The sequence below is a fragment of the Biomphalaria glabrata genome, chromosome 4, assembly GCF_947242115.1.
Source record: "Biomphalaria glabrata chromosome 4, xgBioGlab47.1, whole genome shotgun sequence".
NCBI lineage: Eukaryota > Metazoa > Mollusca > Gastropoda > Planorbidae > Biomphalaria > Biomphalaria glabrata.
In genome coordinates this window covers 15,099,752-15,124,385 of record NC_074714.1, presented here as the reverse complement: position 1 = coordinate 15,124,385, position 24,634 = coordinate 15,099,752, and the positions used below count along the sequence as shown (strand labels likewise).

The 24,634-nt window shown below is 32.0% G+C and overlaps 1 protein-coding gene across 1 annotated transcript; it reads right to left on the bottom strand.

The window, feature by feature from the left end:
• Positions 1-12,067: 12,067 nt before the first annotated feature.
• Positions 12,068-14,489, bottom strand: LOC129925792 (probable E3 ubiquitin-protein ligase makorin-1). The gene is made up of 5 exons (XM_056026368.1): positions 14,413-14,489; positions 13,353-13,549; positions 12,868-13,103; positions 12,407-12,582; positions 12,068-12,188 (listed from the first exon to the last, which is right to left on the bottom strand). The coding sequence occupies exons 1-5, from the start codon at positions 14,487-14,489 to the stop codon at positions 12,068-12,070; spliced, it is 807 nt and encodes a 268-aa protein (XP_055882343.1).
• Positions 14,490-24,634: the final 10,145 nt, after the last annotated feature.

The following is a 24,634-nucleotide window of genomic DNA, read 5'->3' as shown; positions in this document are numbered from 1 at the left end:
GGACATAAGAGTAAGTGAGGTTTATATAGGAGGCTCGGACAATACTCGTGACCATCGAAAGGCGGGCCTTTCCTTAGTGCGATGCTTAATATTAATTCAGCCTTAGTGGGTGGGGTCGTCAGTGAACCATGGCGAGCAAGGCAAAGGTGGACAACACCGATGACCCTCTCTTGTGAAGGTGGACAACACCGATGACCCTCTCTTGTAAAGGGGTGGGACATTCCTATTGTTACTAACGCGGTAGCTTTTCAACCTGGGGAGGATGGGTGCGGAGAGTGGGGGGTCTGATTGACTAACTTCTGATAAGAACTTTATATAAACTTTCAACTGTATTCAACGAGAAGAATCTATAGAAAAAACATTAGGGACTGTTTTATTTTGTTAATAGACAAGTTGGTCGATTGAAAAAAAAAACCGATTTTTTTTTTTAATGTATTTAGTGGACTACTCAAATTTTAAATGAGTTTCAAAAAACAACTCAAACTTTTCTTTGAATGATTTTGTATAAGACCAAACAAAAAATGAAAAACTCAATTGTCAAAAAAAAAAAATATATATAGTTCTAGCATAAATAACATATCAGGCGTAGAAGTTCAAGGACAAATATGGTACCAATTCGTATGAAGAGAAATTTAGTTAAGAATGGTCTACAACAACAATGTGTGTAAAATAACCACAATTAGATAGACCTTACCATTTGTCGATATTGACGGTTACACAATAACTGTTACGTGATAATTAGGCTTGCCTTAGTGTTGCGAAATATGTAGGTTAAGCTAGGGCTTCTTAGCCACAAGAAATACTGCATTCTACATTAATCTTCGGACTTAAAGACAAGAACTATTATTATTATTATTATTATTATTAACATATTAGTTGACCTATTTCTACAAATTCCCTTATTGGCTAGAAATTAGGAATAAAAAAATGCAAGTACAGATATGTCATTAATTAAATTTACGTTGAGTGGAGGCTTAGAATATGTTTCTTATCTGATAAAATACAGACATTACTACTAATTCACATAGTAGCTAAAAATTATGAATTAAAAAAATGCACACATAGATATGTCATTAATTCAATCCTTTCATTAGAACAAAACCCAGTCTACTGTTAATGTTTTTGGCTCTCTATTATTTGATCAGTAAGAAAGTTAACAATCAACTTTAGTAGATTATCATAGATTTAAAATATAGTGTTTATATACTTCATAAAATATATTTATGAATTAAACAAGTATCAATTGAAAATTAGACCTCAATTAAATAAAATTAGTACTTAGATTTAAATTCATTTTATTTAATGGTGAAAATTTATGCATGTACCAAAAAATTTTAATTATGTGCTGGGAAACTTTAATCAGTTAAATAGACAACTGAGAACGTGCTAATAGTCTCGTCAGATACGATGTATGTACACAAACTTCAGAATTCATTTTATTAGCAAGATTATTGTAAAAAGTACAATTTTATTGACCTATTTCCCAGTGAGCTAATGGTTCAATAGATAACATTTTCAAAATAAATCTACATGGAGAATAGTTGAGATTTTTTTTTATCTTCCACAAACTTGAGTACATGTGTGTCTTGCTAGTGAAGCTAGTTTTTTTTTTATACTTCCTTTAACGAGGTTAAAATACTAGATCTGGGTTTAATCACGTCAAATGAAGCACATAACGAATCTATATTGATATTTGATCATCATATCTGTTGGAGCTTATGTATGATTTACGTTGAGTGGATTAACGAGGTTAAAATACTAGATCTGGGTTTAATCATGTCAACGAATCCATATTGATATTTGATCATCATATCTGTTGGAGCTTATGTATGATTTACGTTGAGTGGATTAACGAGGTTAAAATACTAGATCTGGGTTTAATCATGTCAACTGAAGCACATAACGAATCCATATTAATATTTGATCATCATATCTGTTGGAGCTTATGTATGATTTACGTTGAGTGGAGGCTTGGAATATGTATCTTCTTTGATAAAATACAGACATTATTAAAAAAATAGATAAGTACGTCCTATTTTAAGTATAAGGTGAATATATGATGGTTCAATGTACGAAATAGAATAGATAAAGTTCAGAATATGTTGTGTAGAAATTCAAAATGAATTAAGTAGAAGCTTGGAATATGTTGGTTTTATTCGACAATGGCTTTTAATTCCTAAAGAGCCATCCGGACAAATCTATCGGAGTGGGTAATTTTGTATATGTGTTTATGAATTGTTATTTAGACGATGGTCATGCTTGCCCTAAGTGTGACCAAATATGTCGCCACTGGAAATACTGCATTCCTCACAAACTTCGGACATGAATTATTAAAAAAATGAAATATATTACATTTATTATTTTTATAATGCTAACATAGCATGACATTTCCAAACAAATAATACAATCATCTTAGGTGAACTATCAGTGTTTGCTAGCAAACGTTTTCAACTTTTGTTTTCTCAATATAAATTTAATTGTTTCAATTTTGTTTTCAGAAGTCAAATGAGAACCATTCAACAAGCCGTCAGTACTCTCATACCCTCCCTTCCCACCCTGTAAACACAGACATAGGCATGGCTGGTCACACTTGAATGATTTCCTCTGATAATTTTCAATGTTTTCTTTACCCTCCGTAGAAAGCTGCTATCAATCGTCTCCCTTGTTGTCTTAAGATAATCAGCAACTCATTCACAATTTTTTTCTTGTATGAAGTTGTTTCCCTTATTGGCATCTTGGCCACAACGTGGACATAACGCATAAAACAGCCAGGCGAGGCTATTCGTAATATGTGTACCGCGTGACACTTTAGTCACTGTTGTACTATTTGGTGTTTAGTACATGACAGTCTTGTCTATGACACAGGTTAGAGAAGCGCACATTGTTTATTTCTTAATTCAGAATTGCCGCAACATAAGCGTGTTTCATAAAGTATTACATTACATTACATGTAAATGTTACCCTAGGCGTAATGTAAAACCTTGGTTAAGCGAATTTAATTTCTAAAAATATGGCGATATGGAGTCACATAATGGTGTACAAAATTTTAATAAACATTTATTTATTTACTAGACATATTACCCGCTGCCCGAAAACTGTAAATTGTAGATCATAAATCTATAGTATGTTATTGATATTAGTCGATCTGATCAGACAGCGGGTATGTGAATGTGTCTGTTTTATATAAGCTTGTTATTGGGCGTGAATTATGTAGGATGCAGAATTTTGATGATATACTGTATGTCTTCGCTACACTCAAGGCTCCTAAAATAAAGTTAATTTGATCGTGATTTTGTACTTTGTAAAGAATGAATGAAATTCAAAGACAAATTTATCTTCTTATCTTCTAGTACAAAATCTTTTCACTTATTATCCTGATCCTTACCCGGGCCCAGAGCAATTCATCTCCCATAGGGCCCCGCAATAGTTAGTGCCGACCTTCGGCTTACCATTGTGTAAAAGCAAATAGGCATATGCATCAACCGAATCCTGCTTCTCCTTCTGCGTTCTCCTTAATGTTATGTTGAGGTGTTCAGATGGCTAGACCAATATCCAAGATGAACTGCGCAGTGGTGTCCAGATTAGGCAGCTCTCCATATAAATGAATCTTGCAATTAGTACAAACATTCAGAAAAATATGGTATAATAGCGTATTAAGACAGCTAAAAGCATGACGTTGCGCTAAACAATAACAATTGGTAAAAAATATTTCAAATCGCACAGATTTAGTTTTCTTAATTTAAGTCTATTAAAATTTGTATTACATGACTAAGCCAAACGAATTGATACACCTAATATTTTTTGGGGTTGCTACGCCACCTGTTTTTCATTTGATACGTCAATGATGAGTGTGGGGCGGTGAATAAAATTCCAGCCCATTAAAATTTTAAGATATATTTAACACTCATAACCATTATTGAGTTATACCTAGTAAAAATTACATTAACGGAGATTATCATTTTCCAAGTTTCGTCTCAAAAACTCCCCTCTCCGACGTAAACAGTGTGAATCGCCCCAACGTTGTCAGATGTCTATTTTTTTGTACGCACTTATTTTATTAGATTTTGAGACAGATTTACAAAAAATACAACACTTTTTGTATTTATTTAATGCATTTATTGGTTATTGTTTGATAATATAATGTTTGCTTCACAACAGTACACATCCTAGTTTTGTTTTCTAAACCAGTTCTCATTTTGAATGAGACTTTATATTAGCCCTCTGTATTCATTGTTATTACTATGCATTTTAAAATATTTATTTTGTGTCTATTCCGTAGATTTATTTTTGTCAATGAAACAATAGATAACTTTACAACCTTCCATGTTCATAAGCACTAGCAGGGTGGTCACTGTGTTGATTTGAGAATCCTGAGCAAACTTGAGCCATAAGTTCGAATTCAGGTCGTTCGTTCTTTTTTTTTTTTTTTTTTTCTTTTTTTTTTCTCTTAATTGTTAGTCTAGATCAATGATGCCCAACCTTAATCGGTCTGCTGGCCATTTAATTTCGAACACTCGTGACGCGGCCACAACAATGAAAAGAAGAAAAAACAAGATTACAAAGAGAGTTTGTGTTACACAAACTCAGAGGCGGCCCCCGTCGAAGTCGGATCCCTGTCGGATCTGCATATTCGCAAATAATATTCAAGAAGTGATTTAATTTTGATGTAAAATGTTTTACATGTTTCGGATGTTCCTTCAGAGTTGAAGATAATTACTTCCTAGTCCAAACCTCCCGCAGGACGACGGGGGATGGGAGCGGGCAGGTTTTGAACCCTGGACCATCCATAAATCTGAACGACAGTCTAGCGCGAAAACCGCACGACCAGGCAGCCATCCGATGGTCAAAAGTAATAATGTTTCAAAGATTCATTTGCCGTAAATTTAAATTAAATAAAAAAATAGTAGATTAGTTTTAGTATATTAAAACATTACAATATTGATCAAAACGTTTGGAAATGAAAATCTCCATTTTTTTTTTTTACACTTTAAGTTTAGAAATTGAAATTCTACATCTTAATCTAGTCTATTTTAGTCTAAACTAGATCTACAAATTCTAGATATAGACTCTAAAATAATTTTAATTAGAATATAAATCCAGATCTAGATATACTGTAATAAAAATCTAGATCTAGTTTAAAAAATCTAGATTAGATCTAAATCAAGATATCATTCCTTTTTTAAACGCGAGTCACATAACGAGGCTTAATAAACATTACTATACCGAGTTCTTTTTTCATTTCATTTGAAGAATTAATTCCATATAACGTCAGAGGAAAAAAAAACACTACGTCACACGGCCTAGCTAGACTAAAAATCGCCTTTATCGATACGAGCCATTTATCCGAGTGTTCATTGACTTTGGTGCACCGAGTGCGTTCTTTAAGCATTTCATTTAAAGAATTCATTCCATATGACGTCAAAGGAAAAAAAAAAACACTACGTCACACGGCCTAGCTAGAATAAAAATCGCCTTCATCATTACGAGCCATTTATCGAGTGTTCATAGACATTGGTGCACCGAGTGCGTTCTTTTAGCATTTCTTTTAAAGAATTCATTCCATATGACGTCAAAGGAAGAAAAAAAAACACTACGTCACAAGGCTTAGTTAGACTAAAATATGTTTTTATTAATACAAGCAATTTTTCGAGGGTTAATAGACATTGGTGCACCGAGTGCGTTCTTTTAACATTACATTTAAAGAGTCCATTCATATGACGTCAAAGAAAAAAAATTCCATTACCTCACAATAGGCTAGTACCGGTACCATAAAAAAAATGTCTTTATTTACACGAGATATTTAACGAGGGTTTATAGACATTGGTGCACTGAGTTCTAATAGAATTTATTTAAAAAGCCGCATTGTTTTTGCGTTTTGTCTGTCAATCGGTCTGTCCGTCATCTTGATATAAAAAAACAACAACTAAAAGTTATTAAAAATTGATTAACCTTTATTCTACGTTTCAAAACATCGCAAAAATTTTTAGGTATGAACACAATTGAAAAGCTTATATAATAGATTGTTCCGGATGTTTGTATAAATAGTAAAAGAAAAAGAGAATTTCAGATAAATGTAATACCCTTAATTAAATTTTTTGGATGGTCTCGTATAAAAATTAGATGTACTACAGCCATGTGGAGAGATTTTCATACCTTACTTTGGTGTTTGGATTCTGTTTTCCTTAAAAATCGGAACATAATATTAACGATAATTATAATGTTTTAGGTAGAAAGTTAAATGTACTGTAAGAGAGTAGTGAGTTAAAATATTTTTCATAAAAATCCGTAAAAACATTATTTCGTAAATTATTTGTTTATTAATTAGAAGAGGGAGTTCAAACAATTATTTGGCGTTAGTAGATTTTTAAATAAATTCGGAAATTTTTGGCGACGATTTATAAGAAATAAAATCCGGAACTTTCTTTATCAATTAAAAAACTATTATGTTATGTTTTAGCAAAAAAATTAAATGTCTAAAAAGTAATTTTCAGTAATCAATTCTAGTAAATTACTTTTTTTTAAAGCCCTGAACAACCTATTGTCGATATTTTTAAAATTTGTTTAAAGATGAAAATACGGAGCAATTTTATATTGATAACCAAATTATAGTGACGCATTGTCAAATAATATAAGTATAATATTAGTAAATTATGCGATTTCAAACAATCATTAGGCATAATTCATGTTTTGTAAAACAATATCCGGAACATTTTTACACTTATTGAAATATGAGTCAGTATAGAGATTTTGATTTAGCATTAATATGCTATTTACATAAAAAACGGAACAACATATTATTGATAATGTGTTTTTGCAACGTTTAAGCATGGAAATTGAATGTCATATAAATTAGAAGAGCAAACAAACATTTGTTGGGGTTGATTAGTTTTGCACAAAAAAATCCGGAACAATCAATTTTTAGATACTTAAAACTATTGAGATGTTACTGAAGGAACATTAAAGTGTAAATCAGATTTTCAATAGCTTTTAGAATTCTATTTTTTTTAATCTTATCGTGACGGACAGACCGACCAACAGACAAAACGTACAAAAATAATGTTCTTTTATTCGGATGGGGGCACTAAAGAAAAAATAAATAAAATCTGATTTTTTTAAAAAGTTTAAGGAATTGGTTTAGCACCTGATCATGTAGCGACGTTACGCTACTGCACGAAAATCGCTGCATAAAAAGTCCATTAAAAAAAATGTGCGTGATATTTATATACAAAATGCATTATTAGCCTTTATAAACAAACAGAAATGTTTTCTTTTAATTTTAGCAGCTAGTTGACCAGCAAAAACATCGTTAACTATTATTTATATTTGTTGTAAACATTTTCTGTACATTTTAAAAATATATTTGACTTAGTGATACTGAAAATACACAAAAATTGTCCATCTTTGTTAGCATATTGTAACATTGCCTCCCTTACATTTACGTAATTGTTTTAGAATTGGTGTATTTTTATGAAAAAATCGCTTGCATAATTAATTTTATAAATTAAACGGTTTGCTTTTAGAAAACCAAAAGTAGCCGTTGCACCTAAACTTTTCAAGCCGCATTTAATGATGAAATAATATTTTTCATATCTCTTCTAGTTTTCGAGATCTGAGTGTGACAGACGGACAGACGGACATTTCGCACAAACCTAATAGCGGCTTTTTCCCCTTACGGGGGCCGCTAAAAAAGAGAATAAACTAAAGTACAAACCCGTCCCTCAGATAAACAACTTGAAGCGATTACGTAATAAGGTTTTTCCTGTTTTATTACTGAAAAAGTTTGTGTTGGCATTCTCTATTAATTGCTTTTAAAACGGAAATCTCAAAAATGCCTGTAGGAAACAGGCGTAGAAAACATCGCTCGAATTTCTCAAGCATGGATATCTGTCTTTGTAAGTCAATCCGTTTTATTTGCAGATCTGTCTGGGCACTCCTCAGCGGCATTTAAAAACATTTCAAAATCTGCTTCTCTGTCATTTGTTTTGAATGGAGATTTGTACAATATAGTCCAGTCGCCTTGCAATTTTTCATGCAAGAAAGTCTGACGACTTTAGATTCAAGACAGATTTGTTACATCCCTACTAGCAAGTACTTTTGTACGCTTCATTTCTTTACTTATACTGGGAGTATCTTTGCCCTTGCCGCAAACGTATTTTTTTGTTAAATAATCTCTTCAATCGCTCAACTCATCACTCTCTCAAGTAGGCGTAAATTAGAAATCTTTTTCTTTGCGTATCAAAACAATAATGCCGCAATATTTTTTTTTTTTTTTTTTTTTTGCAAAGTCTTTTTGTGATATATTATTTAAAAGCAGACTCGTTAACGCATAAATATTAAATTGTATGGTGCCACTCGCATTGGTACCTATATAATGCAGTTATGATGTCATGCGTTGAACACTCAAGGTGTCAAGGACAAGGACAGCTCAAGAAAGCAACGACATTGTCTAAGAAACAAAAATAACTGTCAATTTTGTCGCCAAACATTAAATGTTATGTTCTTTAAAAAAAAAATGAATATTAGACTACACTAGATTACAATGAATTCCATCAAAGTTATAATCCTAACGGAGCATTTTACAAATATTTTCTACACTTTGTTCCGATGTTTCGGAAAGCCGGATGGAAACACATCGCGGGCCGGATATGGCCCGCGGGCCGTAGTTTGGACATCACTGGTCTAGATCTATTACACATTTAATTACATGACTGATAAAAATTAGTTGATACAAGTATACATGATATATGTATTTCTTTTAATTTATTTTTTTATTGATCAAAGCTTTCTTTTCAGCGGCCCCCGATAGGGGAATAGACGCTATTAGTTTTGAATAGTCTGTCTTAAGCCCGTCTGTCCATCCCGTTTAGATATCTCAAACTAGAAAAGATATTGAGAATCCGACATTATGATATTTTAGACCTTTCAAAGTTCTGATGCAACAGCTACTTTTTTCTTTCTGAAAGCAAAAAAATCTAATTTTTCAATCAACTATGCAAGCAGTTTTTACAACTATTTACTATTAATTGTAACAAACACTGGAGGCTATATAGTAAGGGCGTGACTATTTATAATTTTTTACAATACATTTATGCACGCGGTTTTAGGTGACCGATCATTTCATCCCCGGTCACTTCATCCCCCTTTTTCTTATTCATTGTTTAATTGTGCTGTTTAGGCTTTTATTTTAAGCCCTTTTTTCTTCTAATATATAATTATGCTTATGTTGATATTTTTGACATGTTATTAATGCGTTTATAGTATTTCCTCTTCCATTTTACATTCTGGATGAAAAATATTATAAAATATTGTAAATCTGGGTGTTTATAGCGCTTCTAAAGGATGTGGGGGATATCATAATATTACCCTGCGTATGACGTAATTATCAAAGGCCAAGGTGTAAGGGAAGTAGTGGAAATCTTTTGAAAGATGAGAACGACATGAATACTTATGATCATGCCGCTGTCATCAAAAGCCAAGGTGTGCTGTAAGTATTAGAAATCATTGAAGAGATGAGAACGATAAGAATACTTATGATCATGCCGCTGTCATCAAAAGCCAAGGAGTGGTGGAAGTATTAGAAATCATTGAAGAGATGAGAACGATAAGAATACTTATGATCATGTCGCTAAAAACTCCTGACGATCATCTTTCACTTTATTTTATTTTTAAATAGCTATTTCTTGATAATAGACGCGCCATTTTTAGCTTTGAAATAAGAGTTTATTTTTTTCTAATAAAGTCTGACTTCACCTATCCTCAGGATATCATGTCGGCTATATAGGTTTTGCTTTAATTCTCTTTAAACACTAACATCCATAATTGCGTTATAGTTCTTGATCGGTATTTATTACTATCCATATTTCATTTCTACATGTCTATGTAAATTTGTTTATTAATATTCACTTTAGATATCAACACTGGTATATTTATGTGGGCATAAATACCTGTTTATTCTATATTTCCGTCATCATTAGGTTTCTATAGCCATTAAAATTAATTGAGTGCTTAGTGGAAAAAAACTTGCATGTAGGGTGTGACTCTCTCTCGCCATTAGGCGTCGATCTGATCTACATTTCCCCACCCCACTCTATATCATTGGCGTAGAAAAACACAAAAACACTTTCGTACATGACCTCTATATTTATACTTGTTACATTTTAATCGATTTTAAAGGCATTTAATTTAATTCTTATCTAATACATTACACTTTATGTCATGTAAATAAAAATGAATATATTAAATATTGCTTATGTCACATTTTTACAATTACTATTTGTTAGATAAAATGATCAGATGATGAAATGACCAGGGAATGAAATGACCAGGGAATGAAATGATGGGGATGAAATGACCAGGGAATGAAATGACCAGGGAATGAAATGACCAGGGAATGAAATGACCAGGGGATGAAATGATGGGGATGAAATGACCGGGAATCCTGTTTTAAAAAGAGAAAAAAAAATCAATTTAGTATGGATATAATTTGAAACAACAATTAATAATTATTTTTTCATATTATCACGTGAATTGCAGACAAATGTTTTACACATGGAAGAAAACCTAAATAAAAATAAAGAATGTTTTTTTTTTTTTTCTTTTTTTACGGAAATGTTGTTTTTTTTACTTTCAATAAGAGATTGGCCCTTTACAAAACAATTAAAACATTATATCAGTTAGACCATGTTCACATCTAACTTCACCTTTACTTTCACCAATCCCTTGGATTGCTTGACCGTTGGGGCACCACACAAGATCTGTCAATCTTCTTTCTTCATATTTCTCCGTCTTTAGCCTTTGATAAAATTTCATTATGATATTCTTTAAGAAAATATTAAAACCTGCCTTTTTACCTGCCTGGGCCGATTCTGAGTTTGTGTTTCCACACAAACCGTCTATGTAACCTTGTTTTTTTTTAAATCATGTAAACATTAGTATATTTATAATTAAGTCTCTACTTTATTCATTTTTTTGCTAAATTCATTCATTCCAAATGCTAGGACAAATTTGTACAAATGCTCCTTCTTCCCTTGTGCTAATAAAGCATGGACAGATATGCCTAAGATATGCCTAAGCTAGCAAGAAAAACCAGTGACTTGGCAGAATTTATGTCATTGGATAACATGCATGACTAGATGCATGATGTGCAGAACGTAATCATCTTATTTTTTGAAGTAACGTCTGTATTTTAAAAGATAAGATGTTTGTTTGTACAATCTATATAAAGCCAATACAAAAACTATGTATTTGGTCTAATTTCTTTGTAATAATTTTAAGAATCAATAAAATATGTATTTGTATATGCTATGTATCATTAACAATGTATCATTATTGTTTGAAGTTAAATTTTGTTTGTATTAATTAACACAGTTAGACCTGGGAATATTCAACCATATTTAAATATATCTAGCCTTCATCGTTTTATATATTCAGAAATAGTTAATATTTTACAAAATTATTGCGTTTTCTATCATGAGTTCATAATTAAAAGAAATTACAAGAAATGTGATAAAAATATAAAATTAAAAAAAAAAATAAAAAAGAACAAAAAAAAAAAAAAAAAAAAAGAAAGCAAAGTATATTACATTAATGTATTTTATTTACATGATACTGATAATGTCAAAAATATTACACTCCGACTGATAGTATATAATTGCAAATAGTATAATTAAATAATATAAAATTAATAAATAAATAATAATAATAATAAATATTAATAAATAATGGTAAAAACAAATGTATGGAAATAATGTTGTCTTCTATCTCTAGAGATTTTATCCAAGTCATGCAGTAAAAGAATTAGGATCTTTCATGACATTTTTCCGTACCTAAAAAATAACAAAAAATAAAGCTATAAGATTTACAAGTTGTAAGAAATGTGAGTGGGAGAACAGTACGACACATAAGTAAAGTAATCAGATGTTGAATATACTATTATTTATTTAATTAATTATTGCAGAATTTAGTTGACCATATGATTTGATAGAAAATGTAGTATTTTTTTTTTTTTTTTTTTTTTGAAAAAAAAAATACCCTGAAAGTTAAAACCAACCCGAGTTGAGTTATTACCTCAAAACTCCTCGACATTCAGTTTCTTACATTCGATCAGCTTCATCTTTGATATTGGACATGTGATCCAATATTTAAAGTCAAATACAAGGCCTGAAGGAGTTCGACAGACTGGACAAGCTCTGCGAAATAGAGACGAAGTTAAATTAATGACAATAACAGAGATTAAACAAGTCAAGCTTGTAACAATTTTGTCAATTTTAGCAGATAGAAACAATGAAAGAAAAAACAACAACTTTTAGTTCTAATTAGCATTAGCAAAAAGGTATGTTGAATTTATATGCTTCATAACAATCCAGAAAAAAAAAATTGAACTATATTTAAAAAGTCAGAGACCTACCTATTATTGGCCATGCCCTCGTTCCTTTGCCACAGCTCTATACATTGTGAACAGAAACAATGGTTGCAATTTTCTTGAATGCCGAAAAAATTTCCCGTCTGTGTCTCCACCACCTTTTCCATACAAATGTTGCATTCCATGTCCTCACTCTGTTTCTTGTGTATTTCTATGCATGCCTATAAAGAATATAGCACAAAGAATATAGGTTATAGACCTATAGATATGCTTTTTTATCTCTTCATTTTTTATGTGCAAAAATTATAATATTTAAGGCAGGATGTGTAATGCTCGGTAAGGATTGTATTGGCCACATAACACTTTATGAAAAATTGGTTGAAAAACAATATTTATATTTATATATTTGATATTATCAAACCTTACAGTTATGCATAAAACATTATAATCTGTGTGGACAAGGTTTAATCTTTTAGTAAGACTCAAAATGTTTTGAAATGACTTACATTGTAGTGCTCGTCTGGATCAAGTGGATCTAGTCTGTGAGTATGACACAAGTGGCAGATGTCGCCATGTAAATATGGACAGTCACCTTCACATCCGTCCGTATCGTTCAGAGGGCAGAGTTCATACTGAGCTTCAATTCTTTCGTCCTCAGAGGAAATTTCCGTCGGGGAATCAGGCTCATCGTTTGTCTCGTTTGTTTCGTTCTTGGAGGAATCAGATTCCTGTCCGTCAGTCTCTGTGAATGAGTTTTCATTTTAAATAATTATATTGCAATTCATAGATGGATGCACCGTAAACTGCAACATTTTCTTTCTGTATTTTTATTTAATTTGTTCCTATTGGTTGTAATGTCATCCCATTTCATTTACACTGTATGTCTGCATTATAATGGGAGTAAATTGAACCTAAAATTGTTATTTGCCGTGTGCATATTAGAAAAAAAATTTATATAAATAATGTAAGAAAAAAAAGATTAATAACTTACCTCCCCTGTAATTCATCCATCTTTCTATGTTTTCTTCATTATCATTAAAAGATGCTGCTGTGGATGGTACCAGTCCAGATGGGGACTGATTTTGGTCTGTGATATCAGGTGAGGCCAAAGATAACGATTGTATGTTATAGATACACTCTGTGGTGTCAGGAGCAGCCCACGTTTCATTTGATGCATCATTTGATAGTCTGTGGATCCAATCAAATAATAAACTAAAATAATATACGGTAAATCTTCCCATCGAAGGCCCCTTTTAAAGAATGTTACGCATGTGGCAGCGTCGCGCTGTCTATCGCTTAATATATTTGATAAGGGAATACATTGATGGGTAGATTTGAAAATGAAGTTTTTATTAATAATATTACATAAAGGAACTAATATTTATTCATTGATATTATTATTGTAAAAAGTTTTTGGATTTAATATGCAATAGGCTTTCAAAATTTTTGATGTTATTGCTGAGTGGTTCAAACAATGGGTTTCCAATTTAAATCTCGATCGAGGTAAGAATTAGTAAAAAAAAAAATGAATCGAGCTGAAGTGTGTTTGGCATGCGCCCAGAATTTGTACGTATCAACAAACAAAATATAAAATACTTAAGTAAATAAATACATATATATTGTTGATTGCATTTCTAAAATAAAATGTGTAAAACAGATTGAAGTATTTTTTTTTTGTTGTAATCTACATTTGAAAAGAAGGAGAAAAAAAAATGAGGAAAATAGTACAGTATTTCAGTAATAGTTGTCAACATGCATAAACATATACGCTATTATTCATTATAAGTCTCAACTTAATGAAATTATTTAATGTTGAAAGTTGAACACAATAAAAATGTCGTTGAATTATTTGGTATTGTACTTTTAAAGAATTAAATGGTTTCTTTAGAAAATAATACAACCAAAATTGTACAAAGAAAAAACTAAAAATATTGAACTAAATGTTGACTGTAAGATTCGTAAAAATAATGAAGTTGAACGTTCTAAAATACATTTTTAAAAAGAAACAAATTAGAATGAAATATATAAATCAAAAAGTGAGAATCAATTACCTTTGATTAGTCCAGTTTTGTATGCACTGAACACAGCGACAAGCTGACATTGATGTTTCTTGTCCACTCTCAGACATAGTGTAGAAATAACACACACTTTTCACTACAAATTAAGTAATCCTAATGAGAAATAATAACACTTCGAAAATAGAATCCAAAATGTGGAGAAATTCACCGCGCTAAAATGTAGATCTTCTCAAGTTGATTCGTAAGAAGTCAAACAGCTGGACATAAGAGTAAGTGAGGTTTATATAGGAGGCTCGGACAAGACACGTGACAATCGAAAGGCGGGTCTTCCATTATTGAAGAATAATTCAGCTTTGGTGGGAGGGGACGTCAGTCGACCATGGCGAGCAAGGCAAAGGTGGACAACACCGATGACCCTCTCTTGTGAAGGGGGTTTGACATTCCTATTGTTACTAACGCGGTAGCTTTTCAACCTTGAGATGATGGGCGTAGTTGGGCTGACTTCAGTAGGCTGATTGTATAAATTCTAAAGAAATGTTGTCACATTAAAGAAAAATAAACTTTCTACAAAGCTTAGTGTCTATTGAAAAGACATTTAGGGAGTGTAGCATTGTTCTACGAGACAATAAGGCCGGTGGGAAGTAAAAGAAAAAAAAAAGAAAAAGTAAAAAAAAAAAATATGTGTATTTAGTAGATTAGACTACTAAAATTTACATAAGATCTATCCAAAATAGAGTTAATAATTGTCCTAAAGAATCTCTATAGTTATATAATATATACAGACACAAAATAGAGCAGTGAGATTCATAACTAACGAATAACACAAGAGTTGGTCTGGTTTATATTGTAAGCTCGAATAATACCCGTGACCATCCATTGTCTGCCGTTTAAAGAATAATTCAGCTTAGGTGAATCAGAACGTCACTGGACCATGGCGAGCAGGACACGCAACACCGATGACCATCTCTTGTGAAGGAGTGGTACCTGATCAACCTTGGGGAGGATGAGCGAAGATGGGGGGGGGGGGCACTTAAGTAAACTGATTGTATAACTTCTAATAACAACATTAAAGAAAATACAACACTTAGCATCCATTGAAAAGACATGTTGGGAGTGTAGAATTGTTCCACTAAACAATGTGGTCAATTTGAAGAAAAAGAAAAAAAAGGAAAAAGAGAAAATTGTGTATACAGTAGAGTATTCAAACATTTCATGAGCGCTAACCTAAAAAAAAAAACTTTAACTATTGTTCAAAAGAACATGTATAGTTAGTTATATGATTAATATCACATCAATTAGTCAGAAACGCTAGAAAAGGGTCTTCTGATAGCCTAAATGTAATGTTATTTCAAATTAACATATTTTGTTTAAAATGGTGAAAGATAGAAAAAAAAAGGTACCTACAGAACTGTGATATATTGTGTCCTTTAAATAGCAGTTTTAACGAGGTTAAAAAAGTAGATCTGTGTGTAACCACGCCCAACGAAGCACATAACGTATCCAATTTGATAAACATATCTGTGAGGCTTAATATATTGAAATTATATTATAAAGTTCAGAATATGTTATGTTGGAGTTTAAAATAAATTAAATAGAAGTTTGGAATATTTTGGATAGAAGTTCAAAATAAACTGAGTAGGTGTTTGGAATATGTTGATTAAATTGGGCTCTTTTAAGATATTGCTTTAAATGACTGAACTTATTAATTAATTTATTAATTGCTATTAAGATTATCGGTATAGATACAATTTTCTATAATTCCAATATCTGATAACAAACTTTGTTATATATATATTTTATTTATATTCTTTCATTCCCCTACAGAGTATTTTCCTAATTCATTTTAATGAAACTAAATCTTTATGAACACACGTACAAGCCATCAGGTCTCTACCCTTCCCACCCATTAAAAACCCAAACATAGGCTTGGCTGGTCACACTTGAATGATATCGCCTGATGATTTGCGATGTTTTCTTTGGTTCTTACAAAAGCTTCTTTCAGTTGTCTCGCTTGTTTTCTTAAGATAATCAGGAGCGCATTTACACCATTTTGTCCTATACGAAGTTATGTACCTTCTTGTCAAGATGACACTAGGTGAACAATAGACAAGTGATTCTATTTCGAGGAAATATGCGCACAGCGTGACATGGTTAGACAATGTTATACAAGCTGGTGTTTAAGTACACCAGAGTCTGATGTGAACACATGGCTTTAAAGAGTACATTGTTTATCTCCTAATGCAGACTAGTTTCTACAGTTGATATTGGATGAACTTTTTGCCTTATGATATATTGAGAAATTAAACGTCATTTATGTTTGATTGATGTGTTAAGTGTTCGCCTTTTATTTTGTATTTATAGTCTATGAAATTTACCATGACTATTTAATTCTACATATTTAAGTGTATTTAGATTGACAGATATATATACATATATATATATATATATATATATATATATATATATATATATATATATATATATATATATATATATATATATATATATATATATATATATATATATATAGATAGATAGATAGATAGATAGATAGATAGATAGATAGATAGATAGATAGATAGATAGATAGATAGATAGATAGATAGATAGATAGATAGATAGAGTTTGTGATTTTAACAGTCATCCTATTTAGCACAATGACATGACATTACAGTAAATATGACAGAAATATGAAATCAAATACAAAAAACATTTTTAAATTTATAATTTATTTACTTTACATGGCTTTGGTAAATTTAAAGATAATAAGCTTAACAAATTATATTAAGGCATATTAATTAAATATTAAAGTACTTTCAACTATTAAATAAAACACTTTGTGTACGTATAGGTACTATGTCGATTACTCATGGAATCTTCACAATGTTTTTGTTTAACAAGTTTTTCCATTCAGAATCAACTGGTTCTGTTTCCTAATAAAAAAATAATAATAATATATATATATTGCTGTGCAAATTATAAGAAAAGAAAATCAATTGAAAATACAGATATTGTTTTGAAAATAATTTGTTTCTTCACAGAAAAAAAAAACAACACATGAATAAAGTATCTTTGGATAATTTCATTTATTAATATGTATATGGACTAGTAGTTTGGTATGTGGCCTAGAATGTCGTTTGATCGTTTCGACTGTTATGGATGCTGCTGCCTTGTAAAAATATTTGTAAAATGTTTAACATGTTTTGGATGTTCCTTCAGAGCTAAAGATAATTTACTTCCTAGTCAAAACTTCTACCACCAGATTGACGGGTAGGGGGGGGGGGTAGCTGGCAATGTAGGAACCATGGACCATCGAGAATTCGAAATGACAGTCCAGCGCACATGAGGGAATGTGGAAGAGAAGTTTTTATGTCAATGCTTTTTTTTTTCAATGTTACAAAAAATGAAAGAGAGTTGCTACAAATTACCTCAAGAGTTCAATTACCGTCATACTTTTTCATCCATTCCATAACCTTCTTTTTTGATAGTGGACATGTGAGCCAATATTTGGAGGCTATTACAAATCCAGATGGCGTCCGGCAGACTGGACAGGCTCTGTGAAAGAGACAGCATTAAAGAAATGATAATGTTAGACGCTGTGACAAATATTACAATAAAAGCTTAATGAAATAAACATCAAGACAAGAACAGAGCGCAACATGAACGTGAAAGATGAAAAGGACCAGGAAGCCTGTGTGTAATTACTAAATGAACTCTTTATTTTTGTGTCTGTTGTATTTAAGTGTATGTTTCTGTTGTGTTGTCTTTATATATGAAAATTGAGCCCTTGTAATCACAATAAATTCCCATAAGGATCAATAAAGCAGTCTTAGTCTTAGAAGAAAGAGAGGAGGATTATAGAATTGAGATGCTACAGAAGATTCTAGACATCCTATATAAAGACCTAATCACAGTTGAGGAAACAGGCTCAGGCTGAACACTGTAGAAAAGAAGAAAAAAGACAAACCAAAACTCTATTTCCGTCCTCAGAGCTGACTAAGACTTGTTTTAAGTAGCAGTGCCAGGGAGACACAGAGAAAGCGACCGGATGACAACATTAAAGAATGTATTATATAAGATAAGATAAGAAGACAGTTTTGTCATTGACAATAACACTATATTCAGGAAAAAAAAGTCCCAAGAAGCCCGTCGACTCTAAAAGCGCTTGAGGCGCCCTGACCGCACTTCTCCGTAGTGGAGGCTGTCCAGGTCTGAGCAAGCTATTATAGCACAGTGCAGGGCAGGCCACCGTCCTGTTGGCATATTTCTCACGGCTATGGGGAAATTTTGATTCACTCCGGATATAAGAGGAAACGGTGCATCATATTCTGTTTGACTGCCCCAGACTTGCTAATCTCGACAGGTCTGGTGAACCAAAAATCTCGACCTATATGGTGACATGTATGCACTACGCAAGACAGCAGGGTTTCTGTCCAGGGCTTTGGCAAGAGAGAATTTGAGCCTCTTAAGCCCTCACTCAAATGTGGAGTTTGATGATGATGATTGAGGACAAAAGATGGAGAAAGACGGTCACCAGAGTATATGTGGTCCAATAGACAAAAGGAATACTTTAGGGGAAGAAGCGTGAGAAAAAAGTGACGTTAAAGTTTACGACATTTTAATTTTGGTAGAATAATTAGAAACATAACAAAAGATAAATGTGAAGATAAAGACATACCTGTGGTTAGCCATTGTTTCACTCGTTTGCCATGCAAGTAAACATTCTTTACAAAAACAGTGGTTACAATTCTCTTGGATACCGAAGTATTGATCAGTTTCCATCTCAGAGATTTTTTCCATACAAATGTTGCATTCCATTTCTTCACTTTGTTTCTCATGTTGTTCTAAGCAAGCCTAAAATAGAGCAATTAGTAGACGTGGTAAAGTGTTTAGACACTTGTCTATTATACCTGACTTTTAGAAGTTTAATGTGGCCTTGGTGATGAATACTAGGAAAAAAAAAAAAGAAAGAGAGAAAGAGAAAAAGAGAGATAGAGAGAGAGAGAATAAAGAGAGAGTAGAAAAGAGAGAAGAAAGAGAGAGAGAAGAAAAGAGAGAGCAAAAAGAGAGAGAAGAAGTAGAAAAGAGAGAATTAAAAAGAGAAGTAAGAGAGAGATAAGAAAAGAGAGATAACAAGAGAGAAGAAAGAGAGAAAAAGAGAAGAAAATAAAACAAAAAAAGAGAATGGAGAAAAGAGAGAAGAGAGAAGATGAAGAAAAAAGAGAAGGAAGAGCGCGAGAGAAGTAAAAAGATAGAAAAAAGAGAGATAGCGAAAAAAAAGAGAGAAGAAAGAGAACGAGAGAAGAAAAGAAAGACTAAAGAGAGAGAGAGAAGAAAGAGACAGAAAGAGAAGTAAAAATAGAGAAGAAAGAGAGAGAGAGTCTAAAGGATAGCAGATGTTAATGTTTATGTCTGTGCTAGTTTCTCTAAACAAAATTCTTTTTTAAACTAAATTTTTTCTTAATAAATTTGTAGCGAAAATTTAGAGAACTAAGAAAGGGAAGTCGGATGCTACAGGTTAAATGTATGTCCATTTGCTTGTATCTTTAGAATGTTTAAATTGGTGAAAAGAACAAAAATCTGTGCACGCTGCGCACAAGTGACCTATCTATACTTACATTAAAATGTAAACCTGGATTATACGGATTTATTCTATGCGTATGACACACATGGCAAAGCTGACCATGCAGATATGGACAGTCATCATCACATTCGTCCGTATCGTTGTGAGGACAGAGCTCCATCCGATGATCGATAATTTCCTCCTCAGGCATAGAAACTTCTTCTGGTAAATTTCTATCAACCTCTGCTTCCGATTCACTGTTTCCTATAAAACACATTTATAAGAGATACCAATTACAATTTCCCATTCGACAATGGAGACTATTCACAAAAATGCACCTAGAATTCAACGTAAAACGAAGGAGAAAAAATAGGCTACCTATGCGGCCGTAGTGGGTCCCGCGTTTCAAAGGTCTTTCGGTAATTCTAGGTGTAAATTATAAAATCATAAAACGTAAGAAGTTATATATAATAACAGGGTTTCGGTGGTCTTCCTATTTTCCATGACCTCCAGGGAATCTCCTAAAATTGCAAAATATACAAAAAAAAAAAAGTCCTGGAAATCTGAAATTATTAAAAACTTCAGAAATTTATGAAAATCTTCTGAAAAAAAAAATGTCATTTTAGGGTGCCAATTCTACTCGCGATTTTTTAAAATACAAAAATAGGCATTCTCAGCTTTCATTTAATAAAAATGTATTGCAAAGATACTTTTATTTTTCAATACAAAATCTTAACTTTGACGTTATGATTATCCATAACAAGACTGGGGCCCGCGTAATAAGTTTCGCATAGTGCCATGAAAAAGTTAGCGTTGGAAGCGTTGTAAATGAAAAACAAACTAAACAAAGTTTACTATTGACGATGAAAAGAAAAAACCTAAAGACAACCTACCTTCAGCTCTAGCCATGTGTTCATTGGTATTATTATTAAATTGTAATGTCAATTGATTGCTAAAATCTATGGAAAACTCTGGAACTGTCACCGATGGGATATTTAGAGATAACTGAGGTGTGTTTGGTGCAGTGCTAGACATCAAGGAAGGTGAATTATTTGGAGATAGTAAATTGCTGGACGGCGTAGATGACGGCTGTGTTGGAAATGTTGACCCACTGTTTGGTGCAGTGCTAGACATCAAGAAAGGTGAATTATTTGGAGATAGTAAATTGCTGGACGGCGTAGATGACGGCTGTGTTGGAAATGTTGACCCGCTGTTTGGTGCAGTGCTAGACATCAAGGAAGGTGGATCATTTGAAGATACTAAATTGCTGGACGGCGTAGATGAAGGCTGTGTTGGAAATGTTGACTCACTTGAAATCACATCCAGTATCTGGCGAATCTCTGTCAGATCGTTTAACGGCATCGTGTTGTTGATCCGCTGAGGTGCACTTGTTAAGGTCCTCGTTTCAGATGAAATAATGTTATTGATCCTGTATATCCAATTATTTGAATTAGGTAAGGCCAATGTTTCAGGTGTGGTCTGGCTGTGCAGACCCTCAAATGTGTCAGGTAATGCCCACGTCCTACTGGAGGGAGACATGTAGGATCTTATTTCTACTGGTACTCTTGCTAAGCTGGGTCTAGAGAATGTGCCATTATACATCTGACCATAATTTCTTCTAAAGATTGGTGTTACGTATGATGGAAGCACATAGGAACTTATTTGAGTCTGGACTGATCCAGAAGGGTATTCATTGTACAGATGATTTGGAGAACCTGCAGAGGTTAAAACATCTGAAGACGTGTATGTATTCATTTGATAAGAAGCGCTTCTTTGGATTGTTGGCACATTATTTTCTCTTAAGGCAGGACTGTTGGAAGGAATCAAATAAACACTGTTTTGTTTCAGTGAAAGAAAGTTCTAAACTATATTTTTGATATTCCTAAAACAATAGAACAAAAGCACTTAGCAAATACTGTTAGTGTAAAGAAATGTGTCAAAAAAAAAGTATTTGATATTTAATGCATTCTTTCTTTATATCAATAGATATGGTTGGTATATTTTAAGTGTAGTGTAGGATGTTGACAGATATCTTTAATTAGGATTTGATCTCAAAGTTAAGACTAAGACTAAGACTGCTTATTGATCCTTACGGAAATTAGTTGTGATTACAAGGACTTCTTTGTCATATAAAGACAACACGACAAGACAAGTTAATGTGCGTAGCTTCCAAATATCGCATGTAAAACCTTACCCGGAGAAACTCAGGATATTTTCAGCGCAATAGATTTAGATTATATATAGATTATATATATATATATATATATATATATATATATATATATATATATATATATATTGTATATATATATATATATATATATATATATATATATATATATATATATATATATATATATATATATATATATTGTATATATATATATATATATATATATATATATATATATATATATATATATTATATTATATAAAGCAGAATGTTTGGCTTATGTATGTATGTATGTATGTTCCCGTTTAGAAATAAAAACCGCTTGACAAATCTTGATAAAACTTGGCAGAAATGTTCCTTGGGTACCAACTTAGACCTTAGTGTATGTATTGTGGCCCTAAAAGAAACTTAAGAAACTTAAGATTTTAAAAAAAGACCATTTCTATTAAAGCTATAGTATTTTATGGATCTAGGCCATGTTTACAATGTTGAATATGAGAAAAGATCAAAAGGATTTAGATCTAGATCTAATTTTAAGAAATGAACTTTGCGCAGATAGTTTTTTACTTTGACACATGAAAATACAAAAGAAGGTCCATTGATTTTATTATATACTAAAATTAACCTTCAAATTTGTGTTTCAAAACCATTTTTTACATACATTAGTTCCTTATATCTGTGACTACAGATTTCCTGACAAACATTCTTTCATTACCGTAATGTTACACATCTTTCCATTCCTAGATCTTCGCACAGATACTTTATACTTTAATACATGAACATACTAATTATCATCCATTCATTTCATATTTTGATCAAATTAACATTCAAAATTTGTTTTCTAAAGCATTTTTAATACATTCGTTTACGAAAGCTGCGAAGTCGTGTTGAGATAGGCCTAGATCTCTATTCATTTATGAATTGCGTACTAAAAATTATTTCGTTTAATTGTTTACTTTATTATCCCATTCATTTAAAAACTCCGGTAAACCTGTTTTTAATTGTACTCTTAATCTATCGCTCTTTTCGTTTTTAATAGATATGTATGTATCAGCTTTGGGTAAACCCATTTTCGCACAAATAATTTTATTTTCGTAGCGAAAGAGAAAAAATTGAAAGGATAATTAGCTAAGTTTAACATACATCTAAATCCAATCCACCAGATTAGTAAACACAAACTTAGACCCGCAGGCCGCGGGTATTATCAGGCTAGTATATTATAAATATAATAATAATGTATTAATATTACACTAACTACATCTGAGAGAGATACAGAGTAGAGATTGAGATACAGACATTTAAATTTAGATCAATGTTGTTGTTAGTGTAATATTAACATAAGTTGTGTTCTAAAAAAACAAGTACCCCTTTTTTGACATTGCGAACTATAAGTCATATGATATAAAGTTTACCAACGACCAATATCCTTTCCTTTTCCCAATTAATGTCAGGTACCCATTAAAGAAACAGGATCGTCCTAAAAATCCCAAAGTTCAAAATCCCTCCCATCATTTAAAAAACGATGCGCTTTATGGCTTAGACACAAGGCCAATTAATTGTAGTCTACGTCTTTTAATTTTTTAAAACATTTTTTAAAGACTAAAACAAAGGTTATACAAAAAAGACTTTAAATTCATTTTTTATCTATAAGAAACGTAAAACACTAAGTAGGGAAAAGTTATTTAAGTTTTATGACAGAAAAAATCAAAAGATAATTCTAAAAAAAAAAAATAAATGTATGTAAACCAATTACCTTTGATCAGTCCTATTTTGAATGCACCGAGCACAGAAATAACCTTGCATTCTTGAATTATCTCCACCTTCAGCCATTGTGTTTGAATTGAAACTATAAGTATATCCAAATTAACAGTCGATGAAAATTGTAGTAACTAAAAATTTCACTAGACCTGAAGTAATCCGACCAGACCGCTGATCATGTCAGCATGGTTTATATAGGCGCGGACAATACATTACATTTGAGGGTGGTGGGTATTTAGTTAAACTTCTTGTTGACTACGACATTGGTGTGTGTGTGTAGTGGGAGAGTGGGTAGAGTTAGTACACCTGGGCTAGCTTCATTGGCTAGGGAAAATCCTATGTCCATCTATTCTTAAAGGGCTTTACTTAGTGTGACCAACTTGGCACTTACGTGAACTGATTGTGTAACCACTGATAGCAATGTCAAAGAACATTAACTAAAAAAAAAGCGACGCTTTTATTGAATAGAAATTCTTCTCGTGTGTAGTTTTTTTCAACTTGACAATATGGTCGACTAGTAGGGAGTGTACAGTTATTCACCTTGGCAATAACGCCGATTTGAAGCTAAAAAAGGCACAGATTACATTTTTAACTAGTAGAAATTGCTCCTTTAACATAACAAATGTGTTTTGAAACTATGGAACCATTATTTGAAATTTTATTATAAATGGTATTCGCTATAATTAGATGTTATTAGAATAATACCAGGGTTGTAACGTTAGAAAATGTTCATGCTATACTGAAATCACTTATCTTTAAAA